This window comes from Engraulis encrasicolus, chromosome 15 (genome assembly GCF_034702125.1).
Source record: "Engraulis encrasicolus isolate BLACKSEA-1 chromosome 15, IST_EnEncr_1.0, whole genome shotgun sequence".
NCBI classification, from domain to species: Eukaryota; Metazoa; Chordata; class Actinopteri; order Clupeiformes; family Engraulidae; genus Engraulis; species Engraulis encrasicolus.
Genome location: NC_085871.1, coordinates 45,884,356 through 45,902,648, shown reverse-complemented (window position 1 = coordinate 45,902,648; position 18,293 = coordinate 45,884,356). Strand labels below are relative to the sequence as shown.

Below are 18,293 nucleotides of genomic sequence, written 5' to 3'. Positions count from 1 at the left end.
CTGCCTGGTGAAGTATCTGAGCTCTTAAAACATATTTCTAATCTGTGTGCATATACGGTGTGCATCCAGTACATGTGCATAATATGTATACTGTATGTATGATGTAAGATAGGCGGGACAAGTAAAATAGTGGAAAATAAAACTCTGTGTAACCTTTTCTTCTCGGACTTACACGAGCCTAAACAAGCGGCCCCTGCATTGTGGTTTTGTGTACCCTTCAGGTTAGTTCTCGACCTGCCTGCAGCAGCAGCAGCGCTGTGGTTTTATCACATACATCACTGCTAGTTGCACATCTTGTTTTTCGCAGAATCAAAGCGGTGCACACACTTTTAGCCTAGAACATCCTCAGCAGAGACGTCTGGTTTTTCGTAGAATCAAAGCGGTGTTTTCAATTTCAGCCTCGAACATCTAGAACAGAGACGTCTTATAATGTCTTATATATACAGGGGACATTTTCTTGTCTGCGAGCATGTAGGCTAATGTGCCATTTAAAGTTTCCACCTACGCCTCATCCTTAAAGGATAAGTTCAGCCAATTTCAACATGCAGTTGCAGCCTTGTAACGGGGGCAGGTGTTTATTTGCATTTCAAAAAACATCTCAAGTCTCTGATAGGTGGTATGTCTGTTTGTACTTCCACATTTCCTCCAAGTCCTGGTCTACAGTGTCGGGTCGGGGGCCACACACACACACACACACACACACACACACACACACACACACACACACACACACACACACACACACACACACACAATATGGACTCACCCCCTGTGAGAGGTGATATGTCTGGTTGTATTTCCACATCTCCTCCAGGACCTGGTCCACAGTGTCTGGGTCGGGGGCCTCTCCGTGGTAGTCGAAGCCCATCAGCGACGCCATGCGTCCCAGAAGCCCTGGGGTCTCCTCCAGCTGCTGACGAGCATGCTCCACGCGATACGTCCACGCATGATCAACCAGGAACACACTGAGGAAGGGGAGGAGGAGGAAGAATTTTTATACAAAAACACTACACAGGAGTAGGAGGAGGAAGAGGAAGAGGAGAATAACAAAGTGTTAATGTTTCAGGGTAACATAAATAAAGGGTTAATGCTGTAGACATCTCCTCCAGCTGTTGATGAGGAAAAGAGAGAAGAAGAGAGAGAGAAGAAGCCAAAGGCTTAGAAAGAGGAAGAGGAGGAGGAGGAGGAGAGAGAAGAGGATAACATAAAGGGTTAATGTCATAGGTTATACAGGTGAGCCCCAGAAAAAAAGAGGCCAGAGAGGAAATGGTTAATGTTATAGGGGTGTCCTTCAGCTGCTGACGAGAATGCTCCACACGATACGTCCACTCATGATCCACCAGGAACACACTGAGGAAGAGGAGGAGGAGGAAGAGGAGGAGGAGGAGGAAGAGAATAACAAAGAGTTAATGTTTCAGGGTAACATAAAGGGTTAATGTTATAGGCGTCTCCTCCAGCTGCTGACGAGCATGCTCCACACGATACGTCCACGCATGATCAACCAGGAACACACTGAGGAAGGGGAGGAGGAAGAGGAGGAAGAGGAGGAGGAGAGGGAAGAGACACTCAATGTGCTAATGTTATAGGGCAACATAAAGGGTTAATGCTGTAGGTGTCTGCTCCAGCTGTTGACGTGCATGCTCCAGGCGATACGTCCACCAGGAACACACTGAGGAAGAGGAAGAGGAGGAGGAAGATGAGGAGGAGGAGGAGGAGAAGGAAGATGAGGAGGAGGAGGAGGAGGAGGAGGATAACATAAAGGGTTAATGTCATAGGCGTCTCCTCCAGCTGCTGACGAGCATGCTCCACGCGATACGTCCACGCATGATCCACCAGGAACACACTGAGGAAGAGGAGGAAGAGGAGGAGGAGGAAGAGGAGGAGGAGGAAGAGGAGGAGGAGGAGGAAGAAGAGTAGGACATAAAGGGTTAATGTGTGTGTGAGAGAGAGAGAGAGAGAGAGAGAGAGAGAGATGGCAAGAGGAAGAGAGAGAGAGAGAGAGAGAGAGAGAGAGAGAGAGAGAGATGGTAAGAGGAAGAGAAGAGGGGTGAGAGAGAGAGAGAGAGAGAGAGAGAGGGAAAGAGAGAGAGAACATAAGGTGTTAATGTTTCAGGGTAACATAAAGGGTTAATGTTATAGGCGTCTGCTCCAGCTGCTGACGAGCATGCTCCACACGATACGTCCACGCATGATCAACCAGGAACACACTGAGGAAGGGGAGGAGGAGGAGGAAGAAGAGTAGGACATAAAGGGTTAATGTGTGTGTGAGAGAGAGAGAGAGAGAGAGAGAGAGAGAGATGGAGAGAGAGAGAGAGAGAGAGAGAGAGAGAGAGATGGTAAGAGGAAGAGAAGAGGGGTGAGAGAGAGAGAGAGAGAGAGAGAGGGAAAGAGAGAGAGAACATAAGGTGTTAATGTTTCAGGGTAACATAAATAAAGGGTTAATGCTGTAGACATCTCCTCCAGCTGTTGATGAGCATGCTCCACACGATACGCCCACGCATGGTCCACCAGGAACACACTGAGGAAGAGGAGGAGGAGGAGGAGGAGAATAAGATAGGGTAACATAAAGGGTTAATGTTATTGGTGTCTCCTCCAGCTGCTGATGAGCATGCTCCACGCGATACGTCCACGCATGGTCAACCAGGAACACACTGAGGAGTAGGGGGGGAGGAGGAAGAGGAGGAGGAGGAGGAAGAGGAGGAGAAGAACAAAGAGTTAATATTACAGAGTAACATAAAGAGAGGGGGAGAGGGAAAGAGAGAGAGAACATAAGGTGTTAATGTTTCAGGGTAACATAAAGGGTTAATGCTGTAGGCGTCTCCTCCAGCTGCTGACGAGCATGCTCCACGCGATACGTCCACGCATGATCCACCAGGAACACACTGAGGAAGAGGAGGAAGAGGAAGAGGAGGAATTAGAAGGAGGAAGAGGAGGAGAAGAACCCAAAGGCTTAGAAAGAGGAAGAGGAGAGAGAGAAGGAGGATACCATGAAGGGTTAATGCCATAGGGGTCTCTTGCAGCTGTTAATGTATATGCTCAACGTGATACGTCCATGCATGGTCCACCAGGAAGACATCGTGATATAAAGTAATCCATATCGTGATATAGTTTTTTTCCCCCATATTGTCCAGACCTAACTGCCTTCCTCGCCCTTTGTGTTGCCTTAGTAACAGACCTACGCTTCTGGCAGATGGACAGCAGGCTCCATATAGACTTTTCTGGAATTACGCACATTGTAAATACATTAACGGCAGTTGCCCGTTTCTGCTATGTTAACTGTTAACCATATTAATGCCGGTTGCCTGCTCCCGCCTTGTGGACATATTAATGCCGGTTGCCTGCTCCCGCCTTGTGGACATATTAATGCCGGTTGCCTGGCTGTTTCGGCCTTGTTAACGGTTAACTACATTAACGGCGGTTACCTGTGTCATGTTTCACATGAATGGCAGTTTCATGTCTGCAGTAGCAAACACTTTAATTCTGGATAAAACTTAATTCTATGAAAACACCATGTAAACACTTCCCCATTTGGAATTCAATGAAAGTGCAATGTTAGGTCGACGGAACTATTTAATTCTGAACTATTCATTCTGAATTATGTAAACATGTATCATCTGTATTACGACAACGTGGCCATTGTGGCCTGTCCCTGCCATCTAGTCCTACAACACGTTTTGTTTTGTTAAATGTACTTTGTACAAGACAGTCTTGGTCTGAACTGGGCAGTCATGGGTGAGCGGTTAGGGCGTCAGACTTGCATCCCAGAGGTTGCCGGTTCGACTCCCGACCCGCCAGGTTGGTGGGGGGAGTAATCAACCAGTGCTCTCCCCCATCCTCCTCCATGACTGAGGTACCCTGAGCATGGTACCGTCCCACCGCACTGCTCCCCATGGGGCGCCACTGAGGGCTGCCCCCTTGCACGGGTGAGGCATAAATGCAATTTCGATGTGTGCAGTGTTCACTTGTGTGCTGTGGAGTGCTGTGTCACAATGACAATGGGAGTTGGAGTTTCCCAATGGGCTTTCACACTTTCTTTCAACTTTTCTGTGCCATTCATCACCCCATAAAATCACTACTACACCAACAAGACATCAAGCAAAGCAAAGTTATTACACTACCTATTGTAATAACTGTAGAAAAAGTCAACTTTGCTATGCACTACTCAGCTATGGCAAATGTGATGAGCCACTCTTATTGATCTCATCACCAACAGCGGTGTGTGTGTGTGTGTGTGTGTGTGTGAGAGAGAGAGAGATCTGACTTTGAGAATATATGTATGGTGAATACATGTGTGTGATGTTGTGTGTAATGTCTTTGGGTTTTTTTTCTGAATTCATGTATGTATGCTACTGGACACCTTAATTTCCCCCAGGATTAACAAATTATACTCTACTCTACTTTACTCTACTCTAGCAAGAGAACAATCTGTGGCTCTCTGTCGCCCTCACCTGGTGGGATCGGAGGCTGGCAGGCCACTCTCACTGGTGACGATTACTTTGTAGGCGATGTCATCACCTGGGTTGTCTTTCTTCCTCTCCACCTCGGAATTCTCCTCCTCCTCATTGTCTTCCTCCTCTTCCTCCCGCTCCACTTGCATGATGCCGAAGACTTCACCTGCATCATACACCTAAAAAACAACAACCAATAGATGTGTTTTAATGCAAAGTGGTATAGTAATAAAGTAGGAGGGTGTAAAATAAAATGCAGTATCAGTACTTTATTGGAGTATTCTTATTCCCTCTTATTTCCACTTTTACTGCACTACATATGAATACAATATATCCCATAGGGGAAAAAAGTACTTTGCATATATGACAATTATGCATCTGGGCGTTTCTACTATGAAGCTTACCTTTTGGTCTAATTTACATGGCAGGGACTTATGTACTTCTGTTTTTAATTTCAGAACTGATGTAATAGTAGTTTCAATACTATTGCTTTCAGTGATTGAGAATTATTGAAAAGACGGAAAAGACTGAATGATTTAGTCTGTCCACTCGAGTATGGTATTACTAAAATGAGCACTTCTACTCTACTCTACAGTACAAGACAACTCCTCCAGTCCAGCACTTTATCTCTATTTAGATGTAGTGCTGTAACAGTTCAATCTACTCCCATGCATACATGTCAAATTTTTAAACGGATTTAGTTTGTCAAACACCGCTGGATTTACAACACTGTAATTCATCTACTCTTCAGCACTTTGAAGTGACCATAAGGGAGCTTCCAAAGATGTACACACACACACAGTCTCAAGGAGCAAAATGCCCAGTTTATATTTGACACTGGCCTGACAGATGTGTGTTGTGGGAATACTGAGGTAGGGACAGTAGGCTTGATGGGGCAGGGTCAGTGGGTTACGACAGGGGTTCCCAAACTTTTTTTAGGCAAGGCACCCTTTCAATTCCTGGAAAATCTTAAGGCACCCCAAACCAACAAGACATAACATGGCATCGCATCCGATACCACACAAGCTTAGAAAAGTAACGCATTTGGAGATATTCGAAGCTGCAGCTCTATCTCAGACAGGCTATGTGCCATACTGGGATGACCTAAATGTACTTTGTTGTGCATCAATGGTAGATGAAAGATTCCACTGACTAAGCATTCATTTATGAATTTAGACAAATATGTATTATATTACATCATTTATTTATATATTTCACATATCTTCAGCCAGGTTTCGGCAGCACCCTTTGTAGTCCAGGACCAGCCCTGTAGACCTGTTCGCAATTTTGAGTTGAGGGCGTTTCTCACTGGATTTGAGTTAGTGGGTTCCTAGACATTAAAAATCACGGAGGTGCTCGTCCACCATAGTGCCAGATTTTTCACAATATGGCCGCCAAATATGGCCGCAATCGCCTATGACAAAAACGTGAGTTTTTTACTTTTAAACTGTTAAAGTGTTTATGAAACGAAAACAAACGGTCATTCCCATTAAAGCCTTGTTTTTTCTGATAGCATCGATGAGACTTTGAACCCAATCATCCTGGAGGAACTTGTGAAAATGGCAACTCAAAGTGTGAATTCTGTGAAATTTGGTGTGACTAATGAGCTGGGCTGTGACATCATAGAGGGGAGTCCCTGGTTTGCTAGTATGGCGATCTGAGAAAACAACACACATTTGATGGACCCACATCTTATAAAGGAACCAAAATTCTGATACAAACATCAGCGTGTCGAAAAACCACACATCCAACCTCATGAGAAAAAAAAACAGCAGCACAAATCTATTTCAGAGGCACTGATACATCTGCAGAAAGTGACATGTCTGTTAGGCGAAGTGACGATTGTTGACCTAGCCTGACAGTTTGTTTTCTTTATGGTTGCGGTTGCTAAGGGCGCTTTGCCATGACCCACAGATGACATGGCGTGTGTATTTGTTGACAAATGGGGGGCATTTTGATTCAATTGCGCGATATAGTGTGATTGAAATGCATGTAGGCTACATGCAAAAATATCATCAACTAGAGAAAAAACAGAGGTATTAGGCTGTTGGAAAAACGCCCTATATAGCCTGAGTCCTCAGCATATTTTTAGCGTTTATCATTATTATTATTTTTTGTGCTCAAAGTCACAGGCGTCGCGTGTCCCTCAGCCGGACTCTGAGGACGAGGTGTGTCCAGACGTCAGCCACATGTGCACCACAATACTAAAAACAAACAATCAACGCTTCAAAGTAGGCCTACGCTATGTGCATCTCTGTTTATTCGCTAAGCAGCAGGACTTTTTCTAGGATTTTTTGGCATGAGGGAGCATCATGGCAGGTTACAGGGGGTGAAGGGGGGTGTTCCCCCCCATGAATGAGACATTTATTAGGAGCGCTCAAATATATATATATATAAAAATAAAAGTATGAGGGTGCACCCACGGAGGTATGAGGGTGGAGCGCCCCTATTTCCCCGTTCAGAAAAAGCCCTGAGTAGCCCAATCTGTGAGTTGGCTGTCCTCGACTGAGAGCACCACGCTGATGTGCGGATATCCTCCCAAAACCAATTTATTGACCAGTTGAATGGCAATCAATAAAAAGTGCATATTCCGAGAGCATTCGCATCGGTTTGGCATGTAATGTGCATTACCCTTTCCTGAAAACAACATACAAAGCAGATGGACAAGGTAAAACGAGTAGCCTAAAGCAAAGCAGTGCACTCACCTGTCTTCGTGCCCGAGCAGTTACAGGGGCAGTTTCAGTCTGCACGCCGGCGATGTCAATTGTTGGAACTGCTTGAGGCAATAGCATTCTCTTCAGTCCAACCATGCCCGCGACCTCCACATTTGTGGTGAAGCACAAGGGGTGGAAATGTGCAGAGCACAACAGTGACCACGAGCTTGCTTCAAAACCATGCATTGGATCCACAGAGCCCTAGCTTGATTTAGCCTTCTCCTTGTCGGCCACAGTTCCATCATTCTTCACAGAAGGGAACTTGTGCAAAGATATTCCTTCTGTCAAGTAGCCATTTTTGCAGCTGGCACCGTTCGGCCCTCCAGCAACACACTGCTTGACACTGCGCTTTGTTTTGGTACTAGCCGCCATTGATCTGAACAAGGTGGAATGAGGTGAACTCACCCCTTCTATGTCACGCATATCATTTGCATAAAATTTGCATGTCACCAAAAAAACACTTTTTGGGAACGTTTTAACATGACTTTTAGGACAAAATATCACCCAGACAATATCACATTTTATTCACAAGGCTTAGAACTTTCAGAATCTGTCCTGGAAATGGTCAAATTCCTTTGCTTTGTTTTCGTTTCATAAACACTTTAATACACATGCCATACATCAATTCTGACCATTTTTTGGAGAGGAAATCATTTCTGACAATTACATGAGGAGAATGTGTGATTGTGACCTTAAAAGGTCATTGCCAAGGTCAAATTTGCAATTCTGAAGAATGTCAATAGACTTTCATTGATTTCATTAATTTATGATTATTTTGTGTCAGGATAGAGTCAGTATAGTTCTTAAAAGGTCAAGGTCAAGGTCAAGGTCATGTTCCAGGTCTTTTCCCTATTCTGAAGAACTCGGCCCTGTGCTTGCCAATTAGGTCATTATTAAGAATAAGGAACAGCCACTATAAATGTAAATCTAACATTTCCACACAGTCAGAGGACAGGACATTACATGCACTGCAACAGTCAACACAGAGAGGAGCCCCCACTAGAAGAGGAGAAGTGTGTCAGACATCCCAAGAGTACACATCTTCACTGCCTCTTTCAAATGCTTGTGCATAACATTCAAAGCGGAATAAGGCGAACACCATTGCATATGATGCTTCCCACAGCAAAAGCCTTCACATCAAGAATCTTCTCGCAACTTTTCACAGGATTGGTTCATGTTCAAGCTACCAGACAATCAGATCTGACCAGCCTTCTTGCTAGCTATGTTATGGAATGCTCGAAAAACCGACAGAAAACCATACCTAGCACTTCTACAAGGGGGGATTACACATTGGCAGGTATCCAACTCTGATTATGCTGACAAATCATCACTTTCTGGTACCAAGAGTTCACACTATACAGCCTTATTACTGTTTCAAGATACTTCGGTGAACAGACACCTTCAAGAGCAGGCACAGAATTAAGCCAAGCTGGTGATATACTGCAGAGGAATTTACCATGCCAAGAGGTACCTGATCATGCAAAGCCAGTGGTTCGACCTGCCCTACCTAAAACAAGCAAGCAACATTACTGCATGTTGCAACTGCAAAAGGTTTATCAGGAAAGCATGAATGCTTGATCAGCCTGATTCGCTCTAGTGTGTCAGGAGGAGACCTTTTGATGCAGGCTGCTGTACACACACTTGTCTCATCTGCTGTTGTGCCAATGATGCGTGCTGGCTTCCTTCCTATAATACCAAGACCCATTTCTGAGTGTGCGACTGTCAGACACTGCCTATCCAACTTCCAGTGTTCGCAGACAGATGAACCAGGCATCAATGGCAATTTGGTGTGATGAAACCTGCATGAGACAGAGCACTTCAAGGATCTCTTCCACTGTATTGGCCCTTTCTATTGGACGCATGTTATTCTCAGATATCAGGGAAAATTGCCTCAAGGTTCTGGCCTGGATGATGCATTGATGCATGTCTCTCCAGTGGGATGTATTCCGGCCTCACAAGGACAAAGCAGACTATCCAGTGCTTGCACAGGTACAGGCAGTGCACACTTCACTTGCCCAGAATATGAGTTTTAGGCCTTGATTGAGCAAGTGGAGAGCTTGAATCAAGACAAGTTAGAGCTCTGCCAATTCTTTGAAGTTTGGCTGGATTTGGCGGCCATCATTAAAAATGCTGTTGTCTCTGAAAGAGAAGGAAAATAAATCAATATGTGGCTACCATAACGTCCTGCAATCTTTGCAGTACGTAACTGCATTAATTACCTATGTTATGGATCATGGTATCTTGAACAAATCAAGGTTCTAGTGTTAACACATTCTGAGCTGTACCGTTGCTTTTCTGTAGGTCAGTGAGTTGTGCAATATTGCCATGGCTAGTACTGTGCTGTGGGAGGTGACATAAAGGTTGAACAGCATTCAGAGAGTATGCAAGGGTCATGGAGGACACTATGTAGTAGGAGTCACACGCAATGTTAATGTTGCAGCAAAGTTTGAGCTCTTTCCATCAGATTAGAATGATCACTGATGTCCTCAACTTTCTCACCAACAACACCACTTTGAAGCGGACAGAATGCCACCTCCAACATGCACTGAGCACCACTCCGCGCCTTATATTCAACCGAAATGTGTCATTGTTGCTAGACTTTGTGGTGGATCCGCAGAATCCATACTCAGTGACCGTTAATGTGCCCGCTCCACTGCACAATCTGCTCAGCAACCAGGTTGTCGCACCTAGCCTGCGCAACCGTCTCCAAAGCTTGCTTGCAAGCTTGTCTTCAGCTTATACAGGCAGGATAGGATAGTTCTCACAAACATTAGATAAGTGGAACTGTTTCAAAAAGGAATCTTCTGCTGTACAAAGATCAACCATAGAAGACACCAGCAATCATCGTAAAGGAGCAGAAGTTGGTCTCATCTAAAGACATAGCTGAGGCACATAGGAGAATGGACATTACTGAGGAACGGGGCATGAGTATTCAGCAGATCTCATGATGTCCTTTCAGCATCACCCCTGTTAGATGGTGACCCTCCGTTGGTTGTTAAGAAGTCAAAGCTTGTCAGTGAAATTGAACCTCACCTTAATCTCACCCAATGAAGCTCTGAGTCTACATATTGCCCTCATGTTCGGGTAGACTTCATGTCAAAGATCCGTCAGATGCCTCTGGCAGAATTTAGGCCCTGTCATCAATGCCATCATCAACTCAGCAATATCCCTCTGCTGACATCCAGAGCTCATCCATCTTGTGACTCCTACATTGAGATGTCATTGAAGGAAGGAGAACACATGGGGCATACCAACTGAACAACAGCCGTTGACATCATTGGCATGAACGGACAATCACCCATTCCTCACCAACTTGATAAGTTCTGGGCCTCTGTGGACAACAAGTGAAATCTCCAATTGTTAGTTCCAGACATGATTTATTATCAAACCAGAGGCAATACTACTGTCATTGTCAGCCCTGTTGTTGTTGTTGATGATGAGGTGCTACCAGCAAAGTCAGATGATGGTGAAGAGATTCCAGAGCTCTTGAACGGCGTTGATGAGGCTTAGGACAGGTTGATGGTGCATGTTGAGTGTGCTGTTCGTGTGAAGCAGGGCAGAAAAGTTGTTATAGACTCAAATGATACAGATACATTTGCATTGCTTCTCCACTACAGCCCATATTTCCAAGAACTTGGTATGCAGGAGATTTACCAGCAGTATGGCACTGGTTAGATGAGGAGAATGCTTCCCCTCCATCAATTAGTCTCTCATCTTGGAGCATCACTGACTGTGATCAAAGAACATATACCGTGAGAAGATGCATGAGTAGGGGGGTTGCATGAGGTTGGGACTAAACATGCAGTCATGGTTTCTGATCCAGTCCAGTACTTGATGATCACAGAGTAGAAATGTACAGCAGTGGTGCTGGAATCAATGTTCCTCCTCCCATCAGTAGTGCTATAAGAGGGCACATTCAGAGAGGGGCATTTCTAGTTCATAGAGTCTGCAACATACTTACAAGAACCAAGGACCCCAAAATAAGGCATGAACCTAAGCAACATGGGTGGCAGGAGCACACACCTGGCATACTCCTGCCATTAAAATGGCTGAAACCATTATCATAAGATATGATGATCATAATGATAACATGATTTTTCAAGTTAAAATAACTAAATCACTACAATGTTACAATGTTCCACCTTAGTAAATTTATTGTGTTTTGGGCTTAATTTAAGCCTAGGTCTTTATCATCACATCTATTCATTAATTGTTTATGCTGGTCCCTAAAGTGTTAAGAAATATTAAATGTTAGAAATGTTAGATATACATTTATAGTGGCAGTTCCTTATTCTTAATAATGACCTAATGGACAAGCACATGGCTGAGTTCTTCAGAATAGGAAAAAGACATTGACCTTGACATTGACCTTGACCTTTTAAGGACTATACTGATACAAATAATCATAGTAATATCAGCAAATAACTCCTCATGCCATAATTGATCATTTGTCTCTCATTTTTATAATGGAAGTCTATTAACGTTCTTCAGAATAGCAAATTTGACCTTGGCAATGACCTTTTAAGGTCAAAATCACACATCATCCTCATGTAATTGTCAGAATTGAATTCCTCTCCAAAAAATGGTCAGAACTGATGTATAAACAGTTTAAAAGTAAAAAAGACAGATATTTGTCATAGGCAATTGTGGCCATATTTGGCGGCCATATTGTGAAAAATCTGGCACTATGGTGGACGAGCACCTCCGTGATTTTTAATGTCTAGGAACCCACTAACTCAAATCCAGTGAGAAACGCCCTCAACTCAAAATTGCGAACGGGTCTACAGGGCTGGTCCAGGACTATTGAGGGGGTTGTGCGGCACCCCTGTTGAGAAACACTGGGTTAGGACATCCAATGTTTCTGATCCGTTTTCTTGTCCATCCTTGCATTTCTTATTTCCCAGTTTTTTAATCTGCTTTGTTTTTGTTAGTGTTGTCCTTCTATGGCGCTGCAACTTCCCTGTCTCCACTTAATGTCTGCAACAGACTCCTGCAGATGTTCTACCAGTCTGTCATCACTAGTGTGCTTTCCTATGCTGTGGCATGCTGGGGCGGGAGCATTAGGAGGAGAGATGCTGGACGCTTGGACAAGCTGGTGAGGAAAGCGGGATCTGATCTGTTGTTGGTAGTACAAAACTGGAGGCTCCCAGTACCACAGCTGAAAAGAGGACACTGGGCAGATTGGACTACGTATATAATGGACAATGACCAACACCCCTTGCACTCAGTCTTTGCCAACCAGGGGTGCATTTCTGGAAAGCGTAGTTGTTAGCAGTTAGCAACTTTGGTAGTTGCCAATGGGAAAATGCATTGAAAACAACAAAGTAGCTAATGTAGCAAGCAACTTTGGTTTTTCAGAAATGCACCCCAGAGAAGTCTGTTCAGCCACAGATTCCGTGCCATTCCCTGAAAGACTGACAGGCTGCATAAGTCCTTTGTCCCCTGGGCTATCCAGCTATTTATCGCCACTCAGAATGACACACTGAAAGAGATTGTTATAAGGTGACTGGACCGCATAAATCAATCCCTCCCCCCCAATACTGCACACTTATTACCCCCCCCCCATGCCTCCTCCAACAATCAGTAACAACTGTTGCACTGAGAGATCTTTTTATAGGCCTATTTGAATGTTTAATGTCAAACAATCTATTTTTTGTATGTATGCTACTAGACACCTACATTTCCTTGGGGATTAATAAATGTTACTCTCTACTCTACTACTAAAGGTCTCGCTGGTGGAGACTAATTAAGAAACCTAACCTAACCGATTTATCCGGAGTTGGAACAAGTTTGCCTGATTTTTGCATGTTTGGGATGAAATACAGTCACTCTAGAGCAAAATCAAGGCAAAAGGATGCGTTTTGAGAAAGTTTGATAATATCACGTTAGCCTCGTTAGCCATATCAGCTATGCAATATGAAAGATGCGGGCATCGTTTTTCGGCGGTTACACACATTTCAAAAACACAACATTTTAAAGTCTTGCACAGCTCAAAACAACGTCACACTTACCTCGTAATATGTTGAGGGTATCCACACATAAACCAAAGTGTCCAAAGTCCTTCGTGTATTCTTGAAAGGTCTGCAGAATGTGTTTTGTGAAGCTACTACCTTGAGAATATCTAAATTACGGTCAAGACAACTATTTGACACTAAAGCCCACCAAGTAGATTGCCGAGTGCGTCGCACCATCAGCTATGATTATTTCCATAGCGAGTAACCACAGCTGATGGTGCGACGCACTCGGCAATCTACTTGGTGGACTTTAGTGTCAAATAGTTGTCTTGACCGTAATTTATGCTGCATTCCCCAGAGGTAGGAGCTTCCTAGTAGGCAACAAGAAGGCAGCTACCTCCCACTTGAAAGCGTTCCAACCAGCAAGTCAAACAAACTACAAACATGGAGGGACAAAAACTACATATCCACTTCTCAAAGATGTCAGCAATGTAAACAACATCATGCGTTATTTTCATTTAGCCGCATTTCATCTTTGAAATACGCAATGTCAATATAACTACACCTTAGAAAAGTTAATAGGCTGTTTTGCAACCGTTGAATCAACTTTATTTGTCAATAGAATGATGATGTGCAACATAAACTATTCCTAATACCGTGCGCTGCCATTGCTGTGATGACATCACGATAGTCAATGGGGCGAAGTCGGTTTGCTTCGCTTTTGCCCCAGCTCGCGACTTGAACATTCCACTTCAACAGGCGTTCCAATGCATTTCAGCAAGTAGGAGGTCAGAAACATCCCATCTCCCAACCCTGGGGAACGCACCATTAGATATTCTCAAGGTAGTAGCTTCACAAAACACATTCTGCAGACCTTTCAAGAATACATGAAGGACTTTGGACACTTTGGTTTATGTGTGGATACCCTCAACATATTACGAGGTAAGTGTGACGTTGTTTTGAGCTGTGCAAGACTTTAAAATGTTGTGTTTTTGAAATGTGTGTAACCGCCGAAAAACGATGCCCGCATCTTTCATATTGCATAGCTGATATGGCTAACGAGGCTAACGTGATATTATCAAACTTTCTCAAAACGCATCCTTTTGCCTTGATTTTGCTCTCGGGTGACTGTATTTCATCCCAAACATGCAAAAATCAGGCAAACTTGTTCCAACTCCGGATAAATCCTTTTTTAAGGTTTTAAACAAATTCAGTCTGCCAATTAGCAGGATTTACAACACTGTCATTCATCTATTCTTCAGCACTTTGAAGGGGTCATATGGGAGCCGGCGCTTCCAAAGATAAACAGTAACACGCGCAGTGTCAAGGAGCCAAACACCCACCCAGTTTAACCTGCTGCCTGACACTAGCCTGACAGATGTGTGGTGTGGGAATGCTGCAGGGAAGGTAGGCTTGATGGGGCAGGGTCAGTGGGTTAAGACATCCAATGTTTCTGAGCCGTTTTCTTGTCTATCCTTGAATTTCTTATTCCCAGTATTTTAATCTGCTTTGTTTTTATTAGTGTTGTCGTTCTGTGGTGCTGCTGCAACCTCCCTGTCTCCAAGACAAATTTCTCCCTGGTGGAGACTAATTAAGAAACCTAACCTAACCTAATTCCACAGCACTTTGAGGTGACCATATGGGAGCTTCCAAAGACACACAGACAGGCAGAAGGCAGCAAAACAAGCAACCAGTCAAACATGTTGCGTCAAACCTGCCGTAGCCTCCTGACAGATGTGGTCGGGGGGATGCTGCATGGATATGACAGGGAATGCTGCATGGGATATTTCCCTTTTGTAAGTTCATTCACAAAGACAGGGGCAATACAAATCAATAGAAACGTGTCTTATTAAAAACACTTTGTGGGAATATACGCAAACAACAATATGCCAAAGGGCCAGTCGAACAACATGATTCTGATAGCTATAATGGAATGCATAAAAGGTGTATGGTACACTAGTCAAAACACATTCAGAAAGACAATAAGCATGGTTATCGTGTTTTTCAAACATTATTTTTAGCTCCAAAATAGACCGTTTAAATGACAAGGCAAAGCAGATGGAGCAGCCCTACCTCATTGGCAAGCTTCAGGTGCAGACTTCTCCAGTAGAGCGGTGGAATGTTTGCGGCTTTTAATGCAGGCTCGTGCACACTAACGAAAAGATTGTATTCCTCGTCATCATGATCGCTGCCGTTCAACATGATTGAAAATAAATATACCGGTATGACAAACACTTTTCAGTGAATGAGAGCCTGCCTGGGGGACTCGTACACGTGAAAGAGGAATGAGGAAGCCCAATGTTTTTCTCTGACATTTTGACAGCTGTGTCAAAAGAACTAGCGCCCTCTACAGGCTCGGAAAACAGAACAGCATCTTCCTCACATCCACAGATCCACTTCCATACACGTTTGACAAACGACAGCATCTGTACATTTATAACAATTAACACACATTACGGATTTGGTCATTTTGTGCACTTCTTTCAGGGAGAGGGAGGCGGAGGAGGAGTGAGAGGAGGAGGATGAAGAAGAAGAGTTTGTTCTGTTCTCCAAACCAGCAGATGGCGCTAAGAGCTCCCAAACCATATTCAGAAAACAACACTGGACTTCCTCGCGTCCATGGTCCTGCCGCTGCTGAACGCCATGGGTATGCCACTTACTTTTTGTCTGAAGGGACGCAAAACGTCCTTAATTAGTGATAAATGTAAGAAAATATACAGTAGTAGAAGATGAAGTAGCATGGAAATTCCTTGAATCCATTTAAGATGGGATATATAGCTTGCTATGCCATTGACTTAGTAGGCTACTACATCAACAGCCTACTGGAGGCGATGAGTTGGGACGTTGTCTTCAAGTAGGCTACCCTCTGCGAAAGTAAAGTTGTTCAATAATAAATAATCCCAAGTCACTTGAGAACAACATGTTTCGTTCGGCTACGACTCGACATAACCGTATGAGCGAAATTAAACGACCATTTATGTGGGTGCATCACGTTATTTCCAGTTGACTGAACATTGTAGTTGCGTCTCATATGGTGCACTTCGGGCACTATGTTTCAGTGCGTAATTAATAGCTACGCCATGCGCACTGAAACATGAACACTGCACCGTTTGAGATGTAGCTGTTTGCTGTATAGATAAGAAAGAATAGAGCTCTAAGCTGAGTTGCTCTGTGGGCCATGCACATTGAATTTAGAACTTCCTACATTCCAGTATCATGGGAAATCCCCTGAGGGAAAGTGTAACAATTAAAACCTATGCTTGAATACAATCATAGCATACTACAAAAGTGCAAAACTTTCCTTCTTTCTTGTGAATCGTACGCTCCATAACATAAGGGATAACTTAATCCTGTTTTGGGAAGCCGTGCCCCAACGGTTAAGGAGTTGGTTTTTCAATCTGGGGGTAGGTTTGAATCCCACCTAACCTCTCTCTCCTCCATCCATGGCTGAAGTGTCCTTGAGCCAGGGCCATGTACCTAACCCCACCATGCTCCAGGGACCGTAACCAATACCTTGAAAAATAATAACTGTAAGTCGTTTTGGATAAAAGCGTCAGCTAAGTATAGGGTTGCCAACTCTGTGTGGAAAAAATACATGACACTATTCTCACAGGGTTCTGGGGGCCCTCCCCCATAAAATGTAGTATTCCTGCATTTCAATCAAATTATGTCCCCTTTTCGCTGAAAATGGAACCGTGCTTATGTTTCGTATACAGGCCAATTACGTATTTCAAGGGACGGTTGGTAACCCTAGTGGAAAGTGTAATGTAATGCAATGTAATTTTCTGCCCTGTTTCAGATTCCTCGGCACCTCCCTTGCCTGTTGTATCTTTGTTTTTTAACGTGTTGCTTTATGTGATATGGAAACCCAGGGTCTTAAATGAAGAACATAATTGAATTGAAATGATAAAAGCGCCAGCCAAGTGTAATGCAATGTAAATTTTGTCTTGCCCTGTTTCAGATACCTCCTCGACGCCTCCCTTGGCATCTCTCCGCCTGTTGCTGTCTCCTGTGCGGCTGGTGTCGGCCTGCCTGTGGCAGATCGTGGAGGGACAGCACCTGGAGCACTACGAGCAGCTGGAGAACTTTGTGACTCTGGTGACTAAGATTGTTCCAGACGTGCTGAGCCCGAGACAGACGGCCACGCTCATCATGGGGCTTAGAGCAAAGGTGAGGAGATTTGCCCACCACATGCGGCCCAGATGCAGTCCACATGCGGCTCAGGCGTAGCCCCCAACTTTAGCCCTATTACAGTTTTGATACTGCAGTACAACACATGACTTTCTTGTGAATCCTCTGCTTTTCTTCTACACTCACATAAAATGTGGTTAGGTTTTAGGTTAATGGAACATGTTATTCCATTGCACATGTTGTAAAAGTTGTTTGTAGACTAAAGCCTGATACATAGTCATACTGTGCAGACTTGGGTTAAAGCATAGACTTACTGTCAGCGGGGTGTATATTCCTCATAGTCCTCCTACGTGCGCGAATGCAGGAAAGGGCGTGGTGTTTTTTTCCCGCCGAGAATTTAATGACGTCAATTCACCTCCGTGATAACAGGGGGCGAACTAACTCATTCAGTTGAGCCCAGTCCCTAGAATGAATCACAAAGCTAACCAGCTGGCTATCTAAAACGTAATATTCCACTAGTAGCCTACTTCTAAAAGTTGGGGCATAATTAAATGGTACAACATCAGTTTCTTTTTAGTCAAGTGTTACATGAGATTAAGACAGATAGGGCTGTCCCTAAAGATTATTTTCCTCCCGATTATTCTATCAACTATTTTTTTCGAATAGTCGCGATTATTATTATTTTTTTTGGAAGGGAAAAACTGTGATATGCCACTTCATTTTGACCTGAAAAATAACAGACAAATAAAGCAGAGTGCACATAGGGCCTATTAGGACAATGATTTCTAAAAAAAAAAAAGAAAAAAGAAAAAAAAAGGGGACATTGTATAAATTAGTCATAGACTATAATACATAGGCCTACAGGCCTAATATAATATCTATTTGTTTCAGTTCAAATCAAGTAAGCTTATTAGCCTACATTAGGCCTAAGTAAGTTATACAGTATTAGGAAAGTGGAAACAAATATGGGCCACTATAGGTTAGGGTAAAGGCTACCAGAGATTTTATGAGTAGCCTGCAAGGAAAGAACGTCGAGGCTACTCTGT

The 18,293-nt window shown here is 43.8% G+C and overlaps 2 protein-coding genes across 2 annotated transcripts in view; one reads left to right on the top strand and one right to left on the bottom strand.

Moving 5' to 3' along the window:
• Positions 1 to 15,373, bottom strand: part of ttll12 (tubulin tyrosine ligase-like family, member 12) — a 79,576-nt gene extending 64,203 nt beyond the window's left edge. The window contains exons 1-3 of the mRNA XM_063217550.1: positions 15,190 to 15,373; positions 4,449 to 4,627; positions 767 to 965 (exon numbers count right to left, since the gene is read on the bottom strand). Coding sequence (XP_063073620.1) covers positions 767 to 965; positions 4,449 to 4,627; positions 15,190 to 15,318 — 507 coding nt within the window. The 5' untranslated portion in view covers positions 15,319 to 15,373. The remainder of the gene's footprint in view (positions 1 to 766; positions 966 to 4,448; positions 4,628 to 15,189) is intronic.
• A 238-nt stretch (positions 15,374 to 15,611) lies between these two features.
• The window catches only part of LOC134464099 (zinc finger protein 569-like), a 41,499-nt gene continuing 38,817 nt past the window's right edge, over positions 15,612 to 18,293 (top strand). The window contains exons 1-2 of the mRNA XM_063217548.1: positions 15,612 to 15,763; positions 17,078 to 17,286. Of these exons, the coding sequence (XP_063073618.1) occupies positions 15,736 to 15,763; positions 17,078 to 17,286 (237 nt within the window). The 5' untranslated portion in view covers positions 15,612 to 15,735. The remainder of the gene's footprint in view (positions 15,764 to 17,077; positions 17,287 to 18,293) is intronic.